Here is a 17,123-nt window from a genome sequence, read left to right on the forward strand (position 1 = left end):
GTGGCGTGAGCGAGCGCGGCTTAAAGGAACACTCCGGCCATTTTCAACCAGCTTTGTATCATTAGAACATCAGTAGTATATCAGAAAACGTAAACGGTTTTGAAGTCTGTCATTTAATTTGACAGTTATTGAGTGTTAAAGTGTGGACCAGTGACATCACTGGTCCACACTAACTCAAAGTAATAACTCATTAACTCAAATCAACTCTCAATGACTGTCAAACTATTCATTATTCATCTAGTTTGACAGTTATTGAGAGTTGATTTGAGTTAATGAGTTATTAATTTGAGTTAGTGTGGACCAGTATTTAACACTCAATAACTGTCAAATTAAATGACAGACTTCAAAACCGTTTACGGTTTTCTGATATACTACTGATGTTCTAATGATACAAAGCTGGTTGAAAATGGGCGGAGTGTTCCTTTAATAGTAATATTGTAAAGAACCATTATTTTCAAATGAAAGTAACTAGTAATAGTATTACATGTTGAAAGTAACTTGCCCAACACAGCAACCAACACAGAGAACAGGAGCACCGTGCTGAAATCATCACATTGAAGCAAACTAATCAAGACCTGCAGTGTGGTCTTCATCACACTAATGAACACACAATACATTTCAATATGCAACATCACATGCATTGTTGTCTGTCTTGACTAGAACTAATGATGTGTATAACACATGTCTGTTTCAGAGGTCGGTACCACAGGCAGAGAGCAGAGTCTCCAGTACCCAGCTGTCTGTCTATGAAGAGTGACCGGTCAATGCCTCTACCTCCAAGCTTCAGTAATGAACCTGGACCTTCAGACACAAAGTAAGAGGACTGTTATACTGTCAGCCTACCAGAGAAGACTACAGTAATGATGATGAAGGAACATGTTATGTTCTGTCATGTAGAATTAGTTCACTATTGCCTAGTTCAGTGGTTCTCAAAGTGGGGTCAGGGGTCCCTGGGGAGGGGGGTTCCAGGGGTCCCCAGCAAACACGTGAATCACTTATCTTCACATGCTTTTGCACTACCTCACTTTCACTAGCAAGGACCACACCACAACAATATATCATTTAAACTTTAAGGTTTAATGAAATTGAAATGTGTTGAGGTGCAAGTGTCTCAGTGCATGAGGATGTTGTCCCATGTCATCTGACTGGTCTGGGACCGAGCAGAGGGAGACTCAGTGTGAGGGTTCTGTCTCAGACTGGGCAGAGGGAGACTCAGTGTGGGGGTTCTGTCTCAGACTGGGCAGAGGGAGACTCAGTGTGGGGGTTCTCTCTCAGACCGGGCAGAGGGAGACTCAGTGTGGGGGTTCTCTCTCAGACTGGGCAGAGGGAGACTCAGTGTGGGGGTTCTCTCTCAGACCGGGCAGAGGGAGACTCAGTGTGGGGGTTCTGTCTCAGGCTGGGCAGAGGGAGACTCAGTGTGGGGGTTCTGTCAGATTCAGATACTTATATTGCCACGCAACCAGGTTGGTGGTATTTAGTTTCAGTACATGATGTTGTAGCTCTGGCAAAACATGGAAACAGGACATTGATACATTTAGACAATTAAACAGTTACACCTTTCCCACTTCCAACAATAAATACATAAATACAGGATACAAGACCAACAGACGTATAGTTAGGGTGAGGGGGGAGAGGGAGAGGGGTGCTGAGGGAGTTCAGAGTCCGTATGGCTGTGGGAAAGAAACTGTTTTTGAAGCGGGTAGTTTTGGTGGGAATTGATATGTATCGTCTCCTTGAGGGGAGGGGCTGGAACAGGGGGTGGGCTGGGTGGGAGGGGTCCTTAATGATCTTACAGGCACAGGTGATGGTTCGGGAGGTGTATATGGAGTCCAGGGTGGGGAGGTCACAACCAATGATTTTTGCTGCTTTATTAATAATGCGCTCTAATTTGGATTTGGATATTTGATCAGCTGAACCGAACCAGACAATGATGAATGAGGTGATGATGCTTTGTATGATGGCGGAGTAGAAGCGGAGCAGTAGGTGTTGTTTAATCCTGTATCTCTTCAGTTGCGTGAGGAAGTAGAGTCGTTGATGTGCTTTCTTGGTGATGGTGGTGATGTTGTAGTCCCATTTGAGGTTATTGCTGATGTGGGTTCCGAGAAATTTGAAAGAGTCTGTGAGGGTTATGGGTTGGTCGGATATTGTCAGTGGGAGTTTGGGTGTCATTTTTGCAGTCCTGAAGTCTATGGCTATTTCGGTGGTTTTGGAGGTGTTGAGCAGGAGGTTGTTGATAGAGCACCATGTTGCAACTCTCTCTACTTCTCGTCTGTATGCTGATTCATTGTTATTTGTGATGAGGCCGAGGATGGTGGTGTCGTCTGCGTATTTGTAAATTTTTACTGAGTTGTCCAGGGAGGTGAGTTGATTAGTGAAGAGGGAGAAGAACCAGGAGGAAAGGACGCACCCCTGGCGGGCGCCGGTGCTGAGGGTCAGGGGGTGGGACATCCGGTTGTGTATTTTGACTGTTTGGATTCTGTTGCTGAGGAAGTCTAGAATCCAGTAGTTTATGGCCGGTTGTATGTTCATGTCTTGCAGTTTAAAGAATAGTTTGTGGGGGGAGATGGTGTTGAAAGCTGAGCTAAAGTCAATGAATAGGATGCGTGCATATGTGTTGGAGGTTTCTAGGTGTTGGAGTGTGTGATGTAGTGCTAGGCTGATAGCATCCTCTACTGACCTGTTGGCGCGGTAGGCAAATTGGTGTGGGTCAAGTTGAGATGATGTGAATGATTTGAGGTAGTCCAGGACCAGATGTTCAAATGATTTTATTGCAACAGATGTGAGAGCTATGGGCCGGTAGTCGTTGATACATGTTATTTTGGTGGATTTGGGGACTGGGATGATAGTGGACTGTTTAAAGCATTGTGGGACTGAGCATTGGCGTAGTGAGGAGTTGAAGATGTCGGTGAATACAGGGGCTAGCTGGTCAGCACAGTAGCTGAGCACAGCAGGGGAGAGATGGTCAGGTCCTGCAGCTTTTCTTTTATTCGATTGTTTAAATACAGTCCTTACTTTGTCTTCCTGGATGATGAAGGGGGGAGGGAGGAGGGTGGGCGGTGGAGGGGGGCAGGGGGGTGTGGAGTGGTTGTCGGTGTCAAATCTGGCATAGAATTGATTGGGTTTATCAGGGAGGTTAGGGTCCTCATCTGCGGCTGGGGGGGGGGGGGCGTTTTTTGTAATTTGTCAGTTGTTGAATGTTTTTCCATACTTCTCTGGTGTTATTGTCTTGGAATTGTTCTTCCAGTTTTGTTGAGTGGTTTGATTTGGCCTTCCTGATAGCAGACCGTAATTGATATTTTGCAGATTTGTATGTTTCTTTGTTACCACTGAGAAAAGCTGAGTTCTTTTCTTGCGAAGTTCTGCCAAATCCTTGTTGAACCAGGGTTTACTGTTACCAAAAGACCTAACAGTTTTAGTGGGGATACACATCTCCACACAGAACTGGATGTATGACGTCACTGTCGATGCATACTCGTCTAGTGAGCTGCACACAGATTTCAAATTGTCCCACAGAGTACAGTCCAGGCAACCTTTTAGAGTTTCGACTGCATCGGGGGTCCAGTCTAGACGAGTTTTTGTAGTGGATTTGACTGTTTTGAGTTTTTGTCTGTATGAGGGGATGAGGAGCAGGAACGCATGGTCAGATTTACCAAGTGGAGCTCTCGGGAACGCACGGTAAGCGGACTTGATTGTGCTGTAGCAGTGATGGAGAGTGTTGGTACCTCTTGTGGGGCATGTTACCTGTTGCTTATAATTGGGAAGCTCGCGGGAGAGGTTTGTGTGATTAAAGTCGCCCAGGACTAGTATTGTGGAGTCAGGATGAGATTGTTCAGTGGAGGAAATGTCTCAGACCGGGCAGAGGGAGACTCAGTGTGGGGGTTCTGTCTCAGTCCGGGCAGAGGGAGACTCAGTGTGGGGGTCCCTCGCTGAGGGGAGTTTGGCCAGGGCGATGAACCGTGCCGCTTTAGAAAAACGGTCCACCACTACCAAAATGGCCGTTTTTCCCCCCGAGCGAGGGAGACCCGTGACAAAGTCAAGAGAGATGTGAGACCAGGGGCGTCGTGGAATTAGCAACGGACATAGCAAACCTGCTGGACGCTGACGAGGACTCTTGTGTTGTGCACAGGTGACACAGGCTGCCACAAATGAAAGTACGTCCCCGCGGATGTTGGGCCACCAGAACCTCCGGGCGATAAAGTCCAGGGTGCGCCTCCCCCCTGGATGTCCCACCAGCCGAGACGAGTGCCCCCACTCCAACACACGGGTCCGCACCCCCGGAGGGACATACAGGCGGTTGCGTGGACAGTCCTCTGGCCCTGGGTCAGCGTGCTGCGCCGCCTTCACCTCCGTCTCAATCCCCCACATGACCGGGGCGATGATCCGAGATGGTGCCAGGATGAGCTCCGGCTCAGCACCCTTATCTGCAGAATCATACTGACGGGACAGTGCGTCTGCTTTGGTGTTTTTAGACCCCGGCCGATATGACAGAATAAATTCAAATCGATTAAAGAAGAGGGCCCACCTGGCTTGGCGAGAGTTCAGGCGTCTGGCACTTTGGATATAGGCCAGATTCTTGTGGTCGGTCCACACCACAAACTGATGCTCAGCGCCTTCCAGCCAGTGCCTCCACTGCTCCAATGCTTCCTTGACAGCTAGAAGCTCCCGGTTGCCCACGTCATAGTTTCTCTCTGCCGGATCAAGCCTTCTTGAAAAAAAAGCACATGGATGCAACTTGTTATCAGCAGGGGAACGTTGTGACAGAATGGCGCCCACCCCCACCTCTGATGCATCCACCTCTACTACAAAAGGCAGAGCTGGGTTTGGGTGGATGAGGACGGGGCCTGTAGTAAATAGCTGTTTAAGTTTGGCAAATGCTTCAGCTGCTTGGGGAGTCCAGCTAAACCGGGCGGGCAGTTTTTTTGTGAGAACATTCATGGGGGCTGCGATAGAACTGAACCCTCGGATAAACCTGCGATAGAAGTTTGCAAACCCCATGAAACGTTGCACCTGTTTTATGGAGGCAGGCTGGGGCCACTCCAGTACTGCACGCACCTTTTCAGGATCCATGGATGTTCCGGAGGGGGAGAGGATGTAGCCCAGAAAAGGTACTGTGTTTAGATGGAACTCACATTTCTCTGGCTTGGCGTACAGATGGTGTTGGAGCAGCCTCTTTATGACACGACGCACATGTTGTACATGTTCCTGACGGGTCTGGGAAAAAAATAAGTATATCATCGAGATATGCATATACAAATTTATTCAACATGTCCCGTAGAACGTCATTGATGAATGCTTGGAACACCGCAGGGGCATTTGACAGTCCGAAAGGCATTTGTAGTGACCAGTGGGCGTGATGAATCCTGTTTTCCATTCATCCCCCTCTTGGATACGTATCAGGTTGTATGCATTCCGTAAGTCAATCTTGGTGAAGATGCAGGCCCCCCGCAAGTGTTCAAAGGCCGTTGCTAACAGGGGGAGAGGATACCGGTTTTTAACAGTAATGTCATTTAACTGCCTATAATCAATGCAAGGATGGAGTGAGCCGTCTTTTTTCCCCACAAAGAAAAACCCGGCTGAGGCAGGGGATGTGGAGGGCCGGATGAAACCTAACTCCAGTGCCTCCTTTACATACTTCTCCATGGCTGCAGTCTCTGGTGCCGAAAGAGAATATAAGTGTCCCCTGGGTGGACTTGTCCCTTTTAACAGTTTTATTTGGCAGTCATAAGACCGGTGGGGAGGAAGAATAGTGCCCCGTTTTTTACTGAAGACTTCTTTCAGGTCTAAGTATTCAGAGGGAACATTGGTTACATTTATAGACTCACTTTCTTTCACTACCACGCCCCGAGCAGCTTCTTCTGGGGTTTTTAGACATGAAAACTGACACAATGGACCCCATTCCTCCACCTGGCCTACTGCCCAGTCTAAGCGGGGATTATGCTGCGCCAACCATGGATAGCCTAGGACTAGAGGCAACGCTGGTGAGTCAGTTAAATGGAAAGAAATCTCTTCATGATGTTTTCCCTCTAACACTAATGTGATTGGAACAGTGCAGTGATGTATCTTACCAGACCCCAAGGGACGCCCGTCAAGGGCTGTAATATCCACTGGCTCCTCCAGTGGGCGTGTTGGAACACCCCACTGCTTTGCCCAGGTTTTATCCAGGAAATTCCCCGCAGCCCCAGAGTCAATGAAACCGTTTAGAGTATGTGTGTTGGAGCCCCAGGATAACGTGGCAGGTATGACCAATCGAGATGGGAAAGAGGGGAGTATAGAAACACAACCTGTCAGTAGCTCCTCTTTTACTGGCCTCTTCGGACAGTGAGCAATGAAGTGACCCGTCACTCCACAATATAGGCAACAGCCCTCCTTCATGCGGCAAGCCCGCTCCTCCGGTGACAGCCTCGCCGTGCCGATCTGCATGGGCTCATCTGCAGGGAAGGTCGGCGTGGGAGACACAAACCGGGCAGTTTGCTGTCCCAGGAAACTTCCTCCTCCTCTCCTCTCGCGCCGCCGCTCCCGAATCCGGTTGTCTACCCGGATGGCCAGTTTGATGAGTTCCTCCATATCATCCTGCTGCTCCCGAGCGGCCAGTTCATCTTTGATTTCTTCGGAAAGGCCTTGCTGATATGCGGTGAGAAGAGAGGGAACGTTCCAGCCGCTCGCTACTGCCAGTGTGCGGAACTTGATTGTGTACTCTGCCACCGTCTCGCCCCCCCTGTCTGAGGGCGTACAGCCGTTTCGCTGCCTCCTGGCCTGTCACGGGATGATCAAACACTCTGCGTATTTCTGCAACAAAGTTGTGAAAGTTCTGGCAAGCCGCCGCCTGCTGCTCCCATAACGCTGTTGCCCAGGCCAGTGGAGGTCCAGACAGGAGCTGTGTGACAAATGAAACTTTAGCCAATTCATTAGAAAATTTCATGGGCTGAGCACTAATGGCAAGTTCACATTGAACAAGAAACTGTCTACATGTTTCCGGATTGCCTGAATATTTCTCAGGCGGAGGCAGGTTCGGTTCTGGGAGACGAGCGGAGCCGAGTAGCGCACTGGTAGCGGGAGTGGACGGGGTGGAGCTTGGAGCTGGAGCAGCCTGGGTCTGTAGCGCGGCAGTGAGAGTAGCGAGCGTAGTCCTCATCTCCTGCTGGTGAGTGCTGATTTGCTGGATCTGCCGGAGTGAAGGACCTACTCCCGCCATGGACTGGGAGAGGGCTCGCAGATTGGCCTCCAGAGATTGGATCTGGGTCTGTTGTTCGCCCAGCGTTAATGTCTGCATTTGAAATGCGGTGCGCAATTGTTCCATCTCTGCTGGGTCCATTTAGGGCTGATCCTACTGTAAAGCTGTGACTTAGGACCCAGGTGCAGAGATGACAGACACAAGGAGCAGTTTTACGTCTTTTACTTAGACTTTCAGGCATCAAAAACAAACAAGGAATTTCGTGAAAAAGGATAACAAAGATAGCCTAAACTGTGTCGGTAGCACCGACGGATAAAGTCAATAATTCCACAAGGAGCCAGGAGCAGGGACAGTCAAAGGAATCTCTCCGCTTATAATTCCACAAGGAGCCAGGAGCAGGAACAGTTCAAGGAATCTTTCCGCATCAGACGAGAGCAAGGAGAGGCACAGCTTCAGGAAGGTTAGGATCAGCAACGGGTTCTGAAAGCAGAAATGATTATATAGTGTGCCAACCAGGTGCAGGCAATCACATTAGGATTAGCAGGATTACATCATTGATCACTCATAGGCTGCCTTTTCCCGCTCCTGCCAGTGGCACGGGAAGACTGTCTAGCACCACGGGCAGCGTCGGCTTGGCCTCCGCGTGCTCTGGCCGGTTCAGCACGCCGGACAGTTCCTTCCCTACAGCTCGTAGCGGAGCCACCAGGCCGGACTCCCGTGGGTGTGTCAGCTTTAAATCTAAAATGGTTCATGGATTACATTCTAATAACAAACCTATCAAATTAAAAGTCAAGCACGTTACCGTGGAAACAATTAAGCTTAGCCCAAAATCACAAATCAGAATGAGGGGGTCCCCCATATATTTTCTATCTTGTAAGGGGTCCTTGGCTGAAAAACATTTGATAACCTCTGTGTAGCGAAGCTTGTTGGCTTGCTGGGGGCAAGGCTTCTGGGCTTGCCTCGTGAAGTGTGCTGGATCGTGGATGAAGGCTCACGGGCTGTGATCGATCAGAATCACGGAGATAGAGATAGGGACCGACTGGTCGGTCCTGGGACGCGGTTGAATTACCACTGTTGACCTCTCTGGGTGTAAGGCAGTTGGTCAGCAGGGCCTGACTGGTTGTAAGACAGCAGGGGTTCAATTCGGGTCCGGGATTAGTTGTGCTAATGGTTGACATTATTAGGGTGTAGAGGTATGGAATCTCTGGAATCTCGAAGGAACCAAGCAGGAATCTCTCGGATGTGTTTTCCTGGTGGCTACGGATGAGTTCCTGCCCCGGTTGGATCGTCTGGTCGGAGTGTAGGGGGTCTGGCCCTTTAGTACTACTCCGAACCCTGGATACTCTGCGGTATCCAGATCCGATCTGGTGGGGGAAGGGTTGCTCCTCTGGTCGGTGAGGTGCCATGACCAGAGCGAGCTCACCTGACGTCGAAGGAATCAAGCAGGAATCTCTCGGATGTCGTGGTGTAGCATCACGGAACACTGTGTTTATATGGTCGCGTTCCGGTGTATGACATCACGTCATTGGTGATGTCACAACGTTCGAGGGAACTATGACATCATCAGTGCTATGTCTGACATCGCCGATGACCTCACAGGTGAACTCTATGCTATGACATCATTGTCATCGTTGATGATGTCATCATCATTACGTCGTGGCGCGCCGGCTGGTGGGCATCGACTGCCCCAAGAACAGGCCTGACGGTGGGCCATTATGGGCCCTTTTCTACAGCCGCTCCCAGATTCTTGTGGGGAATCTGTATTCTTCCAGAAATGGCCGGAATGGCCCTCTAGTCCCACCTGGTATAGGCAGGGCTTGGTTGATCATTCTGGGAGTGAGGGGGGCTGTGGTCCGCCTGGCCACCAGCCGGGTGTAGGCACGGGTCCGCGCGCCGCTGTCCAGTCCCGTACATCACAAGAGCCAAGATTTGGTGACTGTCCTCATTGGCCAGGATGTGTGTGGGATCCTACTGCTGTAGTGGGCTGTAGTGGCCTCTGGGGGCTTGAGTTTCCAGTTGAGGAAACTCAGCGGCGTGAGGTCAGCGCGGGAGCCGCTCAGGAGCCGGGGGTCTACCCAGCTACTGCGGTAGTGAGGAGCCTCTGATTCTGGTGGCTTGAGTTTCCAGTCAAGGAACCTCAGCGGCGTAGGGTCGGTGCGGAAGCCATTTGTCTGCCCTCGTTGGAGGGAGGCCTCTGCCCCTAGTGCCTCGTTGGCCGCCCCGTGGAGCGCCGGTGTGGCATAGGTCTGCTCTGGGCGAATTGCCGGTGAGACGATGAGGGAGACGGCCGCCCCGTGAAGCATCTGGGGCTCCTGCCTCGCCGTCCTCAAAGGCATGTCCACTTGCTCGGACTTCTTGGCCTCCCTAGATGCCTTGGCTGGGGTTGTCTCCATGAGCCCGGGCAGGGCCAGGAGGTGAATTCTGGGAATAGGTAGTTGAGATGGCTGGTCCCGTCCCCTGGGGGGGTCCCAGCTGTCGTGTCCAGCTATCTTGTGGGAATGATTGACGCCGTCCGGCTGGCTGTGCCCTGTGCTGTTGGTCCCAACGTTCGCCGTGCCTACCTGAGTGTGGGGTATCGCAGTGGCGGGGTCGGCCGCCCCGTTGCACTGTATTGCATGCTCAGGGTCGGCGACCTCTGTCCTAGGGTTCGGCTCACGGCCATCTTGGACTGCAGGCATCAAAGTGTGACAGGCCAAGATGACCTCAGTTTGACCTGGGAGCGCTGCTGCCTCCATGCAGAGACTGTCTACCAGCCTCACTGTGCTCCGTGCAGAGGCTGTCTACCAGCCTCACTGAGCTCCGTGCAGAGGCTGTCTACCAGCCTCTCTGTGCTCCGTGCAGAGGCTGTCTACCAGCCTCACTGAGCTCCCTGCAGAGGCTGTCTACCAGCCTCACTGAGCTCCCTGCAGAGGCTGTCTACCAGCCTCACTGTGCTCCCTGCAGAGGCTGTCTACCAGCCTCACTGTGCTCCGTGCAGAGGCTGTCTACCAGCCTCACTGAGCTCCCTGCAGAGGCTGTCTACCAGCCTCACTGAGCTCCCTGCAGAGGCTGTCTACCAGCCTCACTGAGCTCCCTGCAGAGGCTGTCTACTAGGGCTGTCACTTTTCATTCGAAATTCGAATGCAACTTCGAATGTGGGGGGAGGGGTTCGTTTTCGAAATGTAATTTGAATGTTCGAATTTTTTTTTTTTTTTTATTATATATATATTTTTTTTTTTTTTTTTTTTTTTTTTTTTTATGAACCAAAATTAACCAACTGCTGCTTGCTGGTAATGTTAATCCCATGTCAGAAAAAGTCTCCAGATTTGTCGCGTTAGTCTCTTCTGAGAAAGATTGTCTCCAGGGTCTGAAAAGTTGTCTCGAGTTGGATGCAGCCAAGTTTGTGAGGCAGTGTTGTGACTGTGAGCGTCCAAGCTAACACGTCGGGCTGATGCCCGGTGGCCTGCAGTGGGTTGCACCAGCTGTGCGTAAGTTGAAACGTAAGCTAGTTTGAACGTAAAGTCTCACTAAGTCCGAGTTTACGCACAACTAAAAATATTTGGGTTGCACCAAGTGAAATAGTTACAACGTAGGCATAAGTTAGAACTTAAAATTTACACCTACGTCTTACTAGGTGTAAAGTCCTCCGTAAAATAGCAGTCGGCACGGATTGCAACTTGGCACCGTGGCGCATCGTTGTTTTGCGTCCGCAACGCGCTCTCCGTGATAAATTACACCCTTTGATATTTATGACTCACGCTTTTGTTTCCCACAAGCTGCAGCACTGCATACAAATTAAAATAACCGCAACAATTTAGTGAGGCAGGATGGTGGTATAGCCTACAATACTGATGAAGAGCTCACAGATAAACGTTAACAGTAATATGAACCTAAACGAACGTTACTCAATAACGTTCTCATTTGATTAGTGTTGATGAAATATGAAAGCACTAATTTGCGGTGGGCAACATGTCCTGTTTTCACTCCACTTAAACAACCGTAAATAAACACCGTTTCCACCGTGCTTTTCACTGATTGGTCACAGATACTGTACACGTCATTGTCTGCGACACTATTTTGGTTAGTATGGACTTTAGGGTCTACTAATTAAGATGTACCTTACGTCTCCGTGGTGCAACCAAACAAAGACACAACTTTAGTGTCAAACTAACTAGTTTGAACGTAGCAGTTAGTGTGGACTTTACACCCTAACTTAAGACAGAACTTACGTTCAGCTGGTGCAACAGGCTGCTGGACTGAATTTTTTTTTTTTTTTTTTTTTTTTTTTTTTTTTTTAATTAACCAAAAAACTTCGAATATATTCGAACGAATTTCGGGCAATTAAAGATCGTTCGAATTTTATTTTGGGGAAAAAGTGACAGCCCTACTGTCTACCAGCCTCACTGAGCTCCCTGCAGAGACTGTCTACCAGCCTCACTGAGCTCCCTGCAGAGGCTGTCTACCAGCCTCACTGAGCTCCGTGCAGAGGCTGTCTACCAGCCTCACTGAGCTCCCCGCAGAGGCTGTCTACCAGCCTCACTGAGCTCCTGGTTGGTCTCCCTTTGGCGCACGATCGTAGCATCGAACTTAGCCTTTTCTCGAGCTAGGAGATCGGCCCTTTCCTGGTCTGCCTGAGCAGGGAGTCGGTGGTGGCTGCGGATGAGTTCCTGCCCCTGGTGGATCTTCTGGTCGGAGTGTACCAGAGCGAGCTCACCTGACTCCTGCTCCATCTCTGAGCGTCGCAAGTCCTCTGATCCGGCTCGAAGGACCAAGGTGTAGCGAAGCTTGTTGGCTTGCTGGGGGCAAGGCTTCTGGGCTTGCCTCGTGAAGTGTGCTGGATCGTGGATGAAGGCTCATGGGCTGTGATCGATCAGAATCACGGAGATGGAGATAGGGACCGACTGGTCGGTCCTGGGACGCGGTTGAATTACCACTGTTGACCTCTCTGGGTGTAAGGCAGTTGGTCAGCAGGGCCTGACTGGTTGTAAGACAGCAGGGGTTCAATTCGGGTCCGGGATTAGTTGTGCTAATGGTTGACATTATTAGGGTGTAGAGGTATGGAATCTCTGGAATCTCGAAGGAACCAAGCAGGAATCTCTCGGATGTGTTTTCCTGGTGGCTACGGATGAGTTCCTGCCCCGGTTGGATCGTCTGGTCGGAGTGTAGGGGGTCTGGCCCTTTAGTACTACTCCGAACCCTGGATACTCTGCGGTATCCAGATCCGATCTGGTGGGGGAAGGGTTGCTCCTCTGGTCGGTGAGGTGCCATGATCAGAGCGAGCTCACCTGACGTCGAAGGAATCAAGCAGGAATCTCTCGGATGTCGTGGTGTAGCGTCACAGAACACTGTGTTTATATGGTCGCGTTCCGGTGTATGACATCACGTCATTGGTGATGTCACAACGTTCGAGGGAACTATGACATCATCGGTGCTATGTCTGACATCGCCGATGACCTCACAGGTGAACTCTATGCTATGACATCATTGTCATCGTTGATGATGTCATCATCATTACGTCGTGGCGCGCCGGCTGGTGGGCATCGACTGCCCCAAGAACAGGCCTGACGGTGGGCCATTATGGGCCCTTTTCTACACTCTGCTTTAACCTCTTCTACTCCACCCCTCCCTACCAGACACTTAAAATAAAAACTTTTTTAGGGGAGACTGGTGAGTTTAGTGTAAGATAGCAGGTCAACACTTTATGCCACATAGAAGTGGCATCTGAAAGCTGGAACCTGAAGGTTCATTTGAGGTGCAGCTCAGAACTGTGTGTCAAGGAACATGTTATGAAGAATTGGTTCCCTTCACTGTTGCTTAGTTCAGTGGTTCTTAAAGTGGGGTCCCTGAGGCGGTTCCAGGGGTCCCTAGCACAAAATGGCAATACGTTATTTTCACTATACTTCCATCTATAAGTAACACAAGAATGTATGATTATTTTGGTCATGTGTTAAATACACTTTCTGTAATAAAACATCTAAAAGCAAAAATCTTATCAGATGGGGGTGTGGTCTAAGTTGTCAAGTCAAGTCAAGTCAAGTGTATTTGTATAGCACATTTCATACACAGAGGCAATTCAAAGTGCTTCACATAAAATGGTTGACAGGAAAATAAAAGAAAAGAAGAGAGTAAAATGGACATTTAAAAGCATCACAACAAAACTAAAAAAAAAGAGTATAAAAAGTACATTCATTAAGCACACAGGAAAATAAACGAAAAGAAGAAATAAAATGGACATTTAAAAGCATCACAACAAAACTTAAAAAAAAAGAGTATAAAAAGTGCAATAAGCAACAGGCGCAGCAGTTGCAGAAAGAGCTAAAACTTATAGAGGACTCATTGGGTTTGCATAGTAGCTGTCAGCAGTTAAAAGCGACGGTAAACATAAAAGTCTTTAGTCTATTTTTAAAAGTAAGTAAGGTTGGGGCAGATCTGAGGTTGTGTCCATTTAGGGGTCTTTGAGGTGAAAAGGTTTGAGAACCACTGGTTTAGTTTAGTATGAGATGATTGTATTCCTGAAGCAAAGCTTGTATAGGATACACACTTTAAAACACATTTAAATCAGTGTTATGATGCTATAACAGTGTAGAGAGCTGCACGGGCCTGACCTTTTGGCCCCAGCCCGACCCAGGCCCGTGGCATTCAGGCCAGGCCCTACCCCGGCCTGAAGGGTTAAGAGAGCCCAGCCGAGGCCCGAAGTCAATATCATAATATGATGACCCACTCTCTCTCTCTCTCTCTCTCTCTCTTTCTCTCTCTCTCTCTCTCTCTCTCTCTCTCTGTGCTGCGCGTGATGCAGACTCAACATGCGGACTGGAGAGGCTCTGATTAAAGACAGCCAATGCCACTCTCTCTGCCCCTCTCTTCCTCTTACACACACATTTAAATACTTATATTTGGATCTAAAGTACAGCAAATATTACAGACCCAAACATTTTAGAAGAAGGCCGCAGTACAGTTTTATTGAACCAGACACTGATGCATGTACTTCTTAAGCACAGGAAAAGACATTGCAGCAAGATGATGACTTAAATATAATGTATGCAAACTAACATATGTAAGCATGTTTAGCACTCAAGGGTATACAAAGCATTGTCTTCTCCAGATAAAGAGGCTGCCTATAATGGCTGAGATGGAGCAGTATTTAGCTAATTTGTTTTGCATCAGGCTTTAGCAGCCTGCCTAGTTGCAGTCCACGGAGCACGAGTTTGTGGACAGCCCCAGACTCCCAAACACAAGCACAATGAGTTGACAGCTGTAGCCTAGAGTTGTAATATATTCTACCAAGGGCTGATATTTCATGAGTTTGGTTGTGAAGCAGGTGTCCATGTACAGATCAAAAGCGCAGCTATTTCAATGATGGTGACTGACTTTCTGCTTTCATTGATGAAAACAATGTCTGGGGGTATTTGGGATATTGTGCAGTGTGTTGTTGTCGGTGGTGTTGTGAAGCAACCAGTCCAGTTTGACAGTGCTGTGTTTGTGCATTTGTGTTGTATTGTCCTGTACTTCTCTGATGCTGTTTGACACCAGATCCACCAGGCGGTCGTGCCTGCTTATGTAAAGTCCTTTGTATTGGCTGCAGCCGTTTAGGATATGTGCTATTGTCTCTTTGTCGCGGGGGGTTGGGTGTAGGATACAGTGTGGGTCATGTATTGATGGATACCAGGTTGCCAGGTTATATTTTGTTGGTAGGACTTGTAGGCGGGCCTTGATGGTGAAGATGAGGATGTCCTCACCTATGCTGTTATTGGAGAAGATGGAATGTGACAGTGCATGATGGTCTGCAGAGGGTAGAAGGGCCAGCTTTCCCTGCAGGCTCAGGCTGGTCCAGTGCTGAATGTTGTGTGACCTCTTCATTCTTAGAATGGATGCTCTCGCGGATTTGTTTGTCAGTTCATGGTGCGTGCCGTCCTGTTCATAGATCGCCCGGGCTCTTCCTCTTACACACACACACACACACACACACACACACACACACACACACACACACACACACACACACACACACACACACACACACACACACACACACACACCTACGACTATGTGCGCTGCAATCACTTGACTACCGTAGCCGATCAAAATCCAACTTGCCACAATAATAAAAAAATACATTGTCTCTCTCGTTTAATTGCCAACAGCAACAGTGCCCACAAACTGAAACATGTCACTCAAGCATATTGAAATTGAAACAGCAGACTTGAACCTGGAGCCCCAGACACAAAGTAAGATGACTGTTATACCAGAGGTGCCTGAATTATTTTCTGTGAAAGGCCAAACATGAATCTGAATGGAGGGCCATGGGCCAAAAAATAAATGTTGATATGTGAAATAACATTAGATTAGAAAATAAGGTCAGATGAAATCTCTTGCGTGGATGCCAAAACCCGGAAGAGAGTGTCACTTTGGCATTCTATAGAGCAGTGGTTTTCAAGCCTTTTCTTGTCAAGCACCCCCAAACTGACAAATTAGACCACGGACCCCCATTTGATAAGATTTTTCCTTTTAGAGGTTTTATTACAGAAAGCGTATGAAACCCATGACCAAAACTGTCATACATTCTGTCATTGTGTTACTTATGCAAATACAGTATAATGAGAAAAACAAACTTTTTTCTGGGGACCCCTGAAACCTCCTTCAGGACTTTTTTTGGCACAAACAGTTTGAAAGCACTACAGTAACACACATGAGGCAGGCCAACCAACACATGACAGAGAACATGAGCACCGTGCTGAAATCATCACATTGAAGCAAACTAATCAAGACCTGCAGTTTGGTCTTCATCACACTAATGAACACACAATACATTGCAATATGCAACATCACATGCATTGTTGTCTGTCTTGACTAGAACTAATGATGTGTATAACACATGTCTGTTTCAGAGGTCAGTCCTACAGGCAGAGAGCAGAGTCTCCAGTACCCAGCTGTCTGTCTATGAAGAGTGACTGGTCTAAAGACTTTCTTCCTCCAACCTTCAGTAATGAACCTGGACCTTCAGACACAAGGTAAGAGGACTGTTATACTGTCAGCCTACCTGAGAAGACTACAGTAATGATGATGAAGGAACATGTTCTGTTCTGTCATGTAGAATTAGTTCACTGTTGTCTAGTTCAGTGGTTCTCAAAGTGGGGTCAGGGCTCCCTGGGGGGGTTCCAGGGGGTCCCCAGCTAAAACAGGACTAAGTTATTTGCACATGCTTTTGCACTACTTCTCTTAGTTATTCAACATATAAATAGACTCTGAAGAAAACAATAGAATCATATATTCTTGAGTCCTTTAACCTCTTCTACTCCACCCCTCCCTACCAGACACTTTAATTTTAATCTTTTTTAGGGAAGACTGGTGAGTTTAGGCTAAGATAGCAGGTCAACACTTTATGCCACATAGAAGTTATACACATCTGAATGCTTGGAACTTGAAGATTAATTTGACACGATGTGTGGTGATTTGGTGCAGCCGTCACAATAACACATGTCTAATGATGTGTATAACACATGTCTGTTTCAGAGGTCAGTCCTACAGGCAGAGAGCAGAGTCTCCAGTACCCAGCTGTCTGTCTATGAAGAGTGACTGGTCTAAAGACTTTCCTCCTCCAGACTTCAGTAATGAACCTGGACCTTCAGACACAAAGTAAGAGGACTGTTATACTGTCAGCCTACCTGAGAAGACTACAGTAATGATGATGAAGGAGCATGTTCTGTTCTGTCATGTATAATTGGTTCCCTTCACTGTTGCCTAGTTCAGTGGTTCTCAAAGTGGGGTCAGGGGTCCCTGGGGAGGGGGGTTCAAGGGGGTCCCCAGCAAACACGTGAATAACTTATCTTCACATGCTTTTGCACTATACCTCACTTTCACTAGCAAGGACCACACCACAACAATATATCATTTAAAGGTTTAATGACATTGAAATGTGTTGAGGTGCAAGTGTCTCAGTGCATGAGGATGTTGTCCCATGTCATGTGACTGGTCT

At 48.3% G+C, this 17,123-nt stretch overlaps 1 protein-coding gene across 1 annotated transcript in view; it reads left to right on the forward strand.

The window, feature by feature from the left end:
• LOC310800770 (NACHT, LRR and PYD domains-containing protein 14-like) overlaps positions 1–17,123 on the forward strand; it is a 126,846-nt gene that overhangs the window by 18,095 nt on the left and 91,628 nt on the right. Inside the window, exons 4-6 of the mRNA XM_083664697.1 lie at positions 695–814; positions 16,036–16,158; positions 16,661–16,783. Coding sequence (XP_083520823.1) covers positions 695–814; positions 16,036–16,158; positions 16,661–16,783 — 366 coding nt within the window. The remainder of the gene's footprint in view (positions 1–694; positions 815–16,035; positions 16,159–16,660; positions 16,784–17,123) is intronic.

This window comes from Poromitra crassiceps (assembly GCF_964638095.1).
Source record: "Poromitra crassiceps genome assembly, contig: HAP1_SCAFFOLD_60, whole genome shotgun sequence".
Taxonomy (NCBI): Eukaryota; Metazoa; Chordata; class Actinopteri; order Beryciformes; family Melamphaidae; genus Poromitra; species Poromitra crassiceps.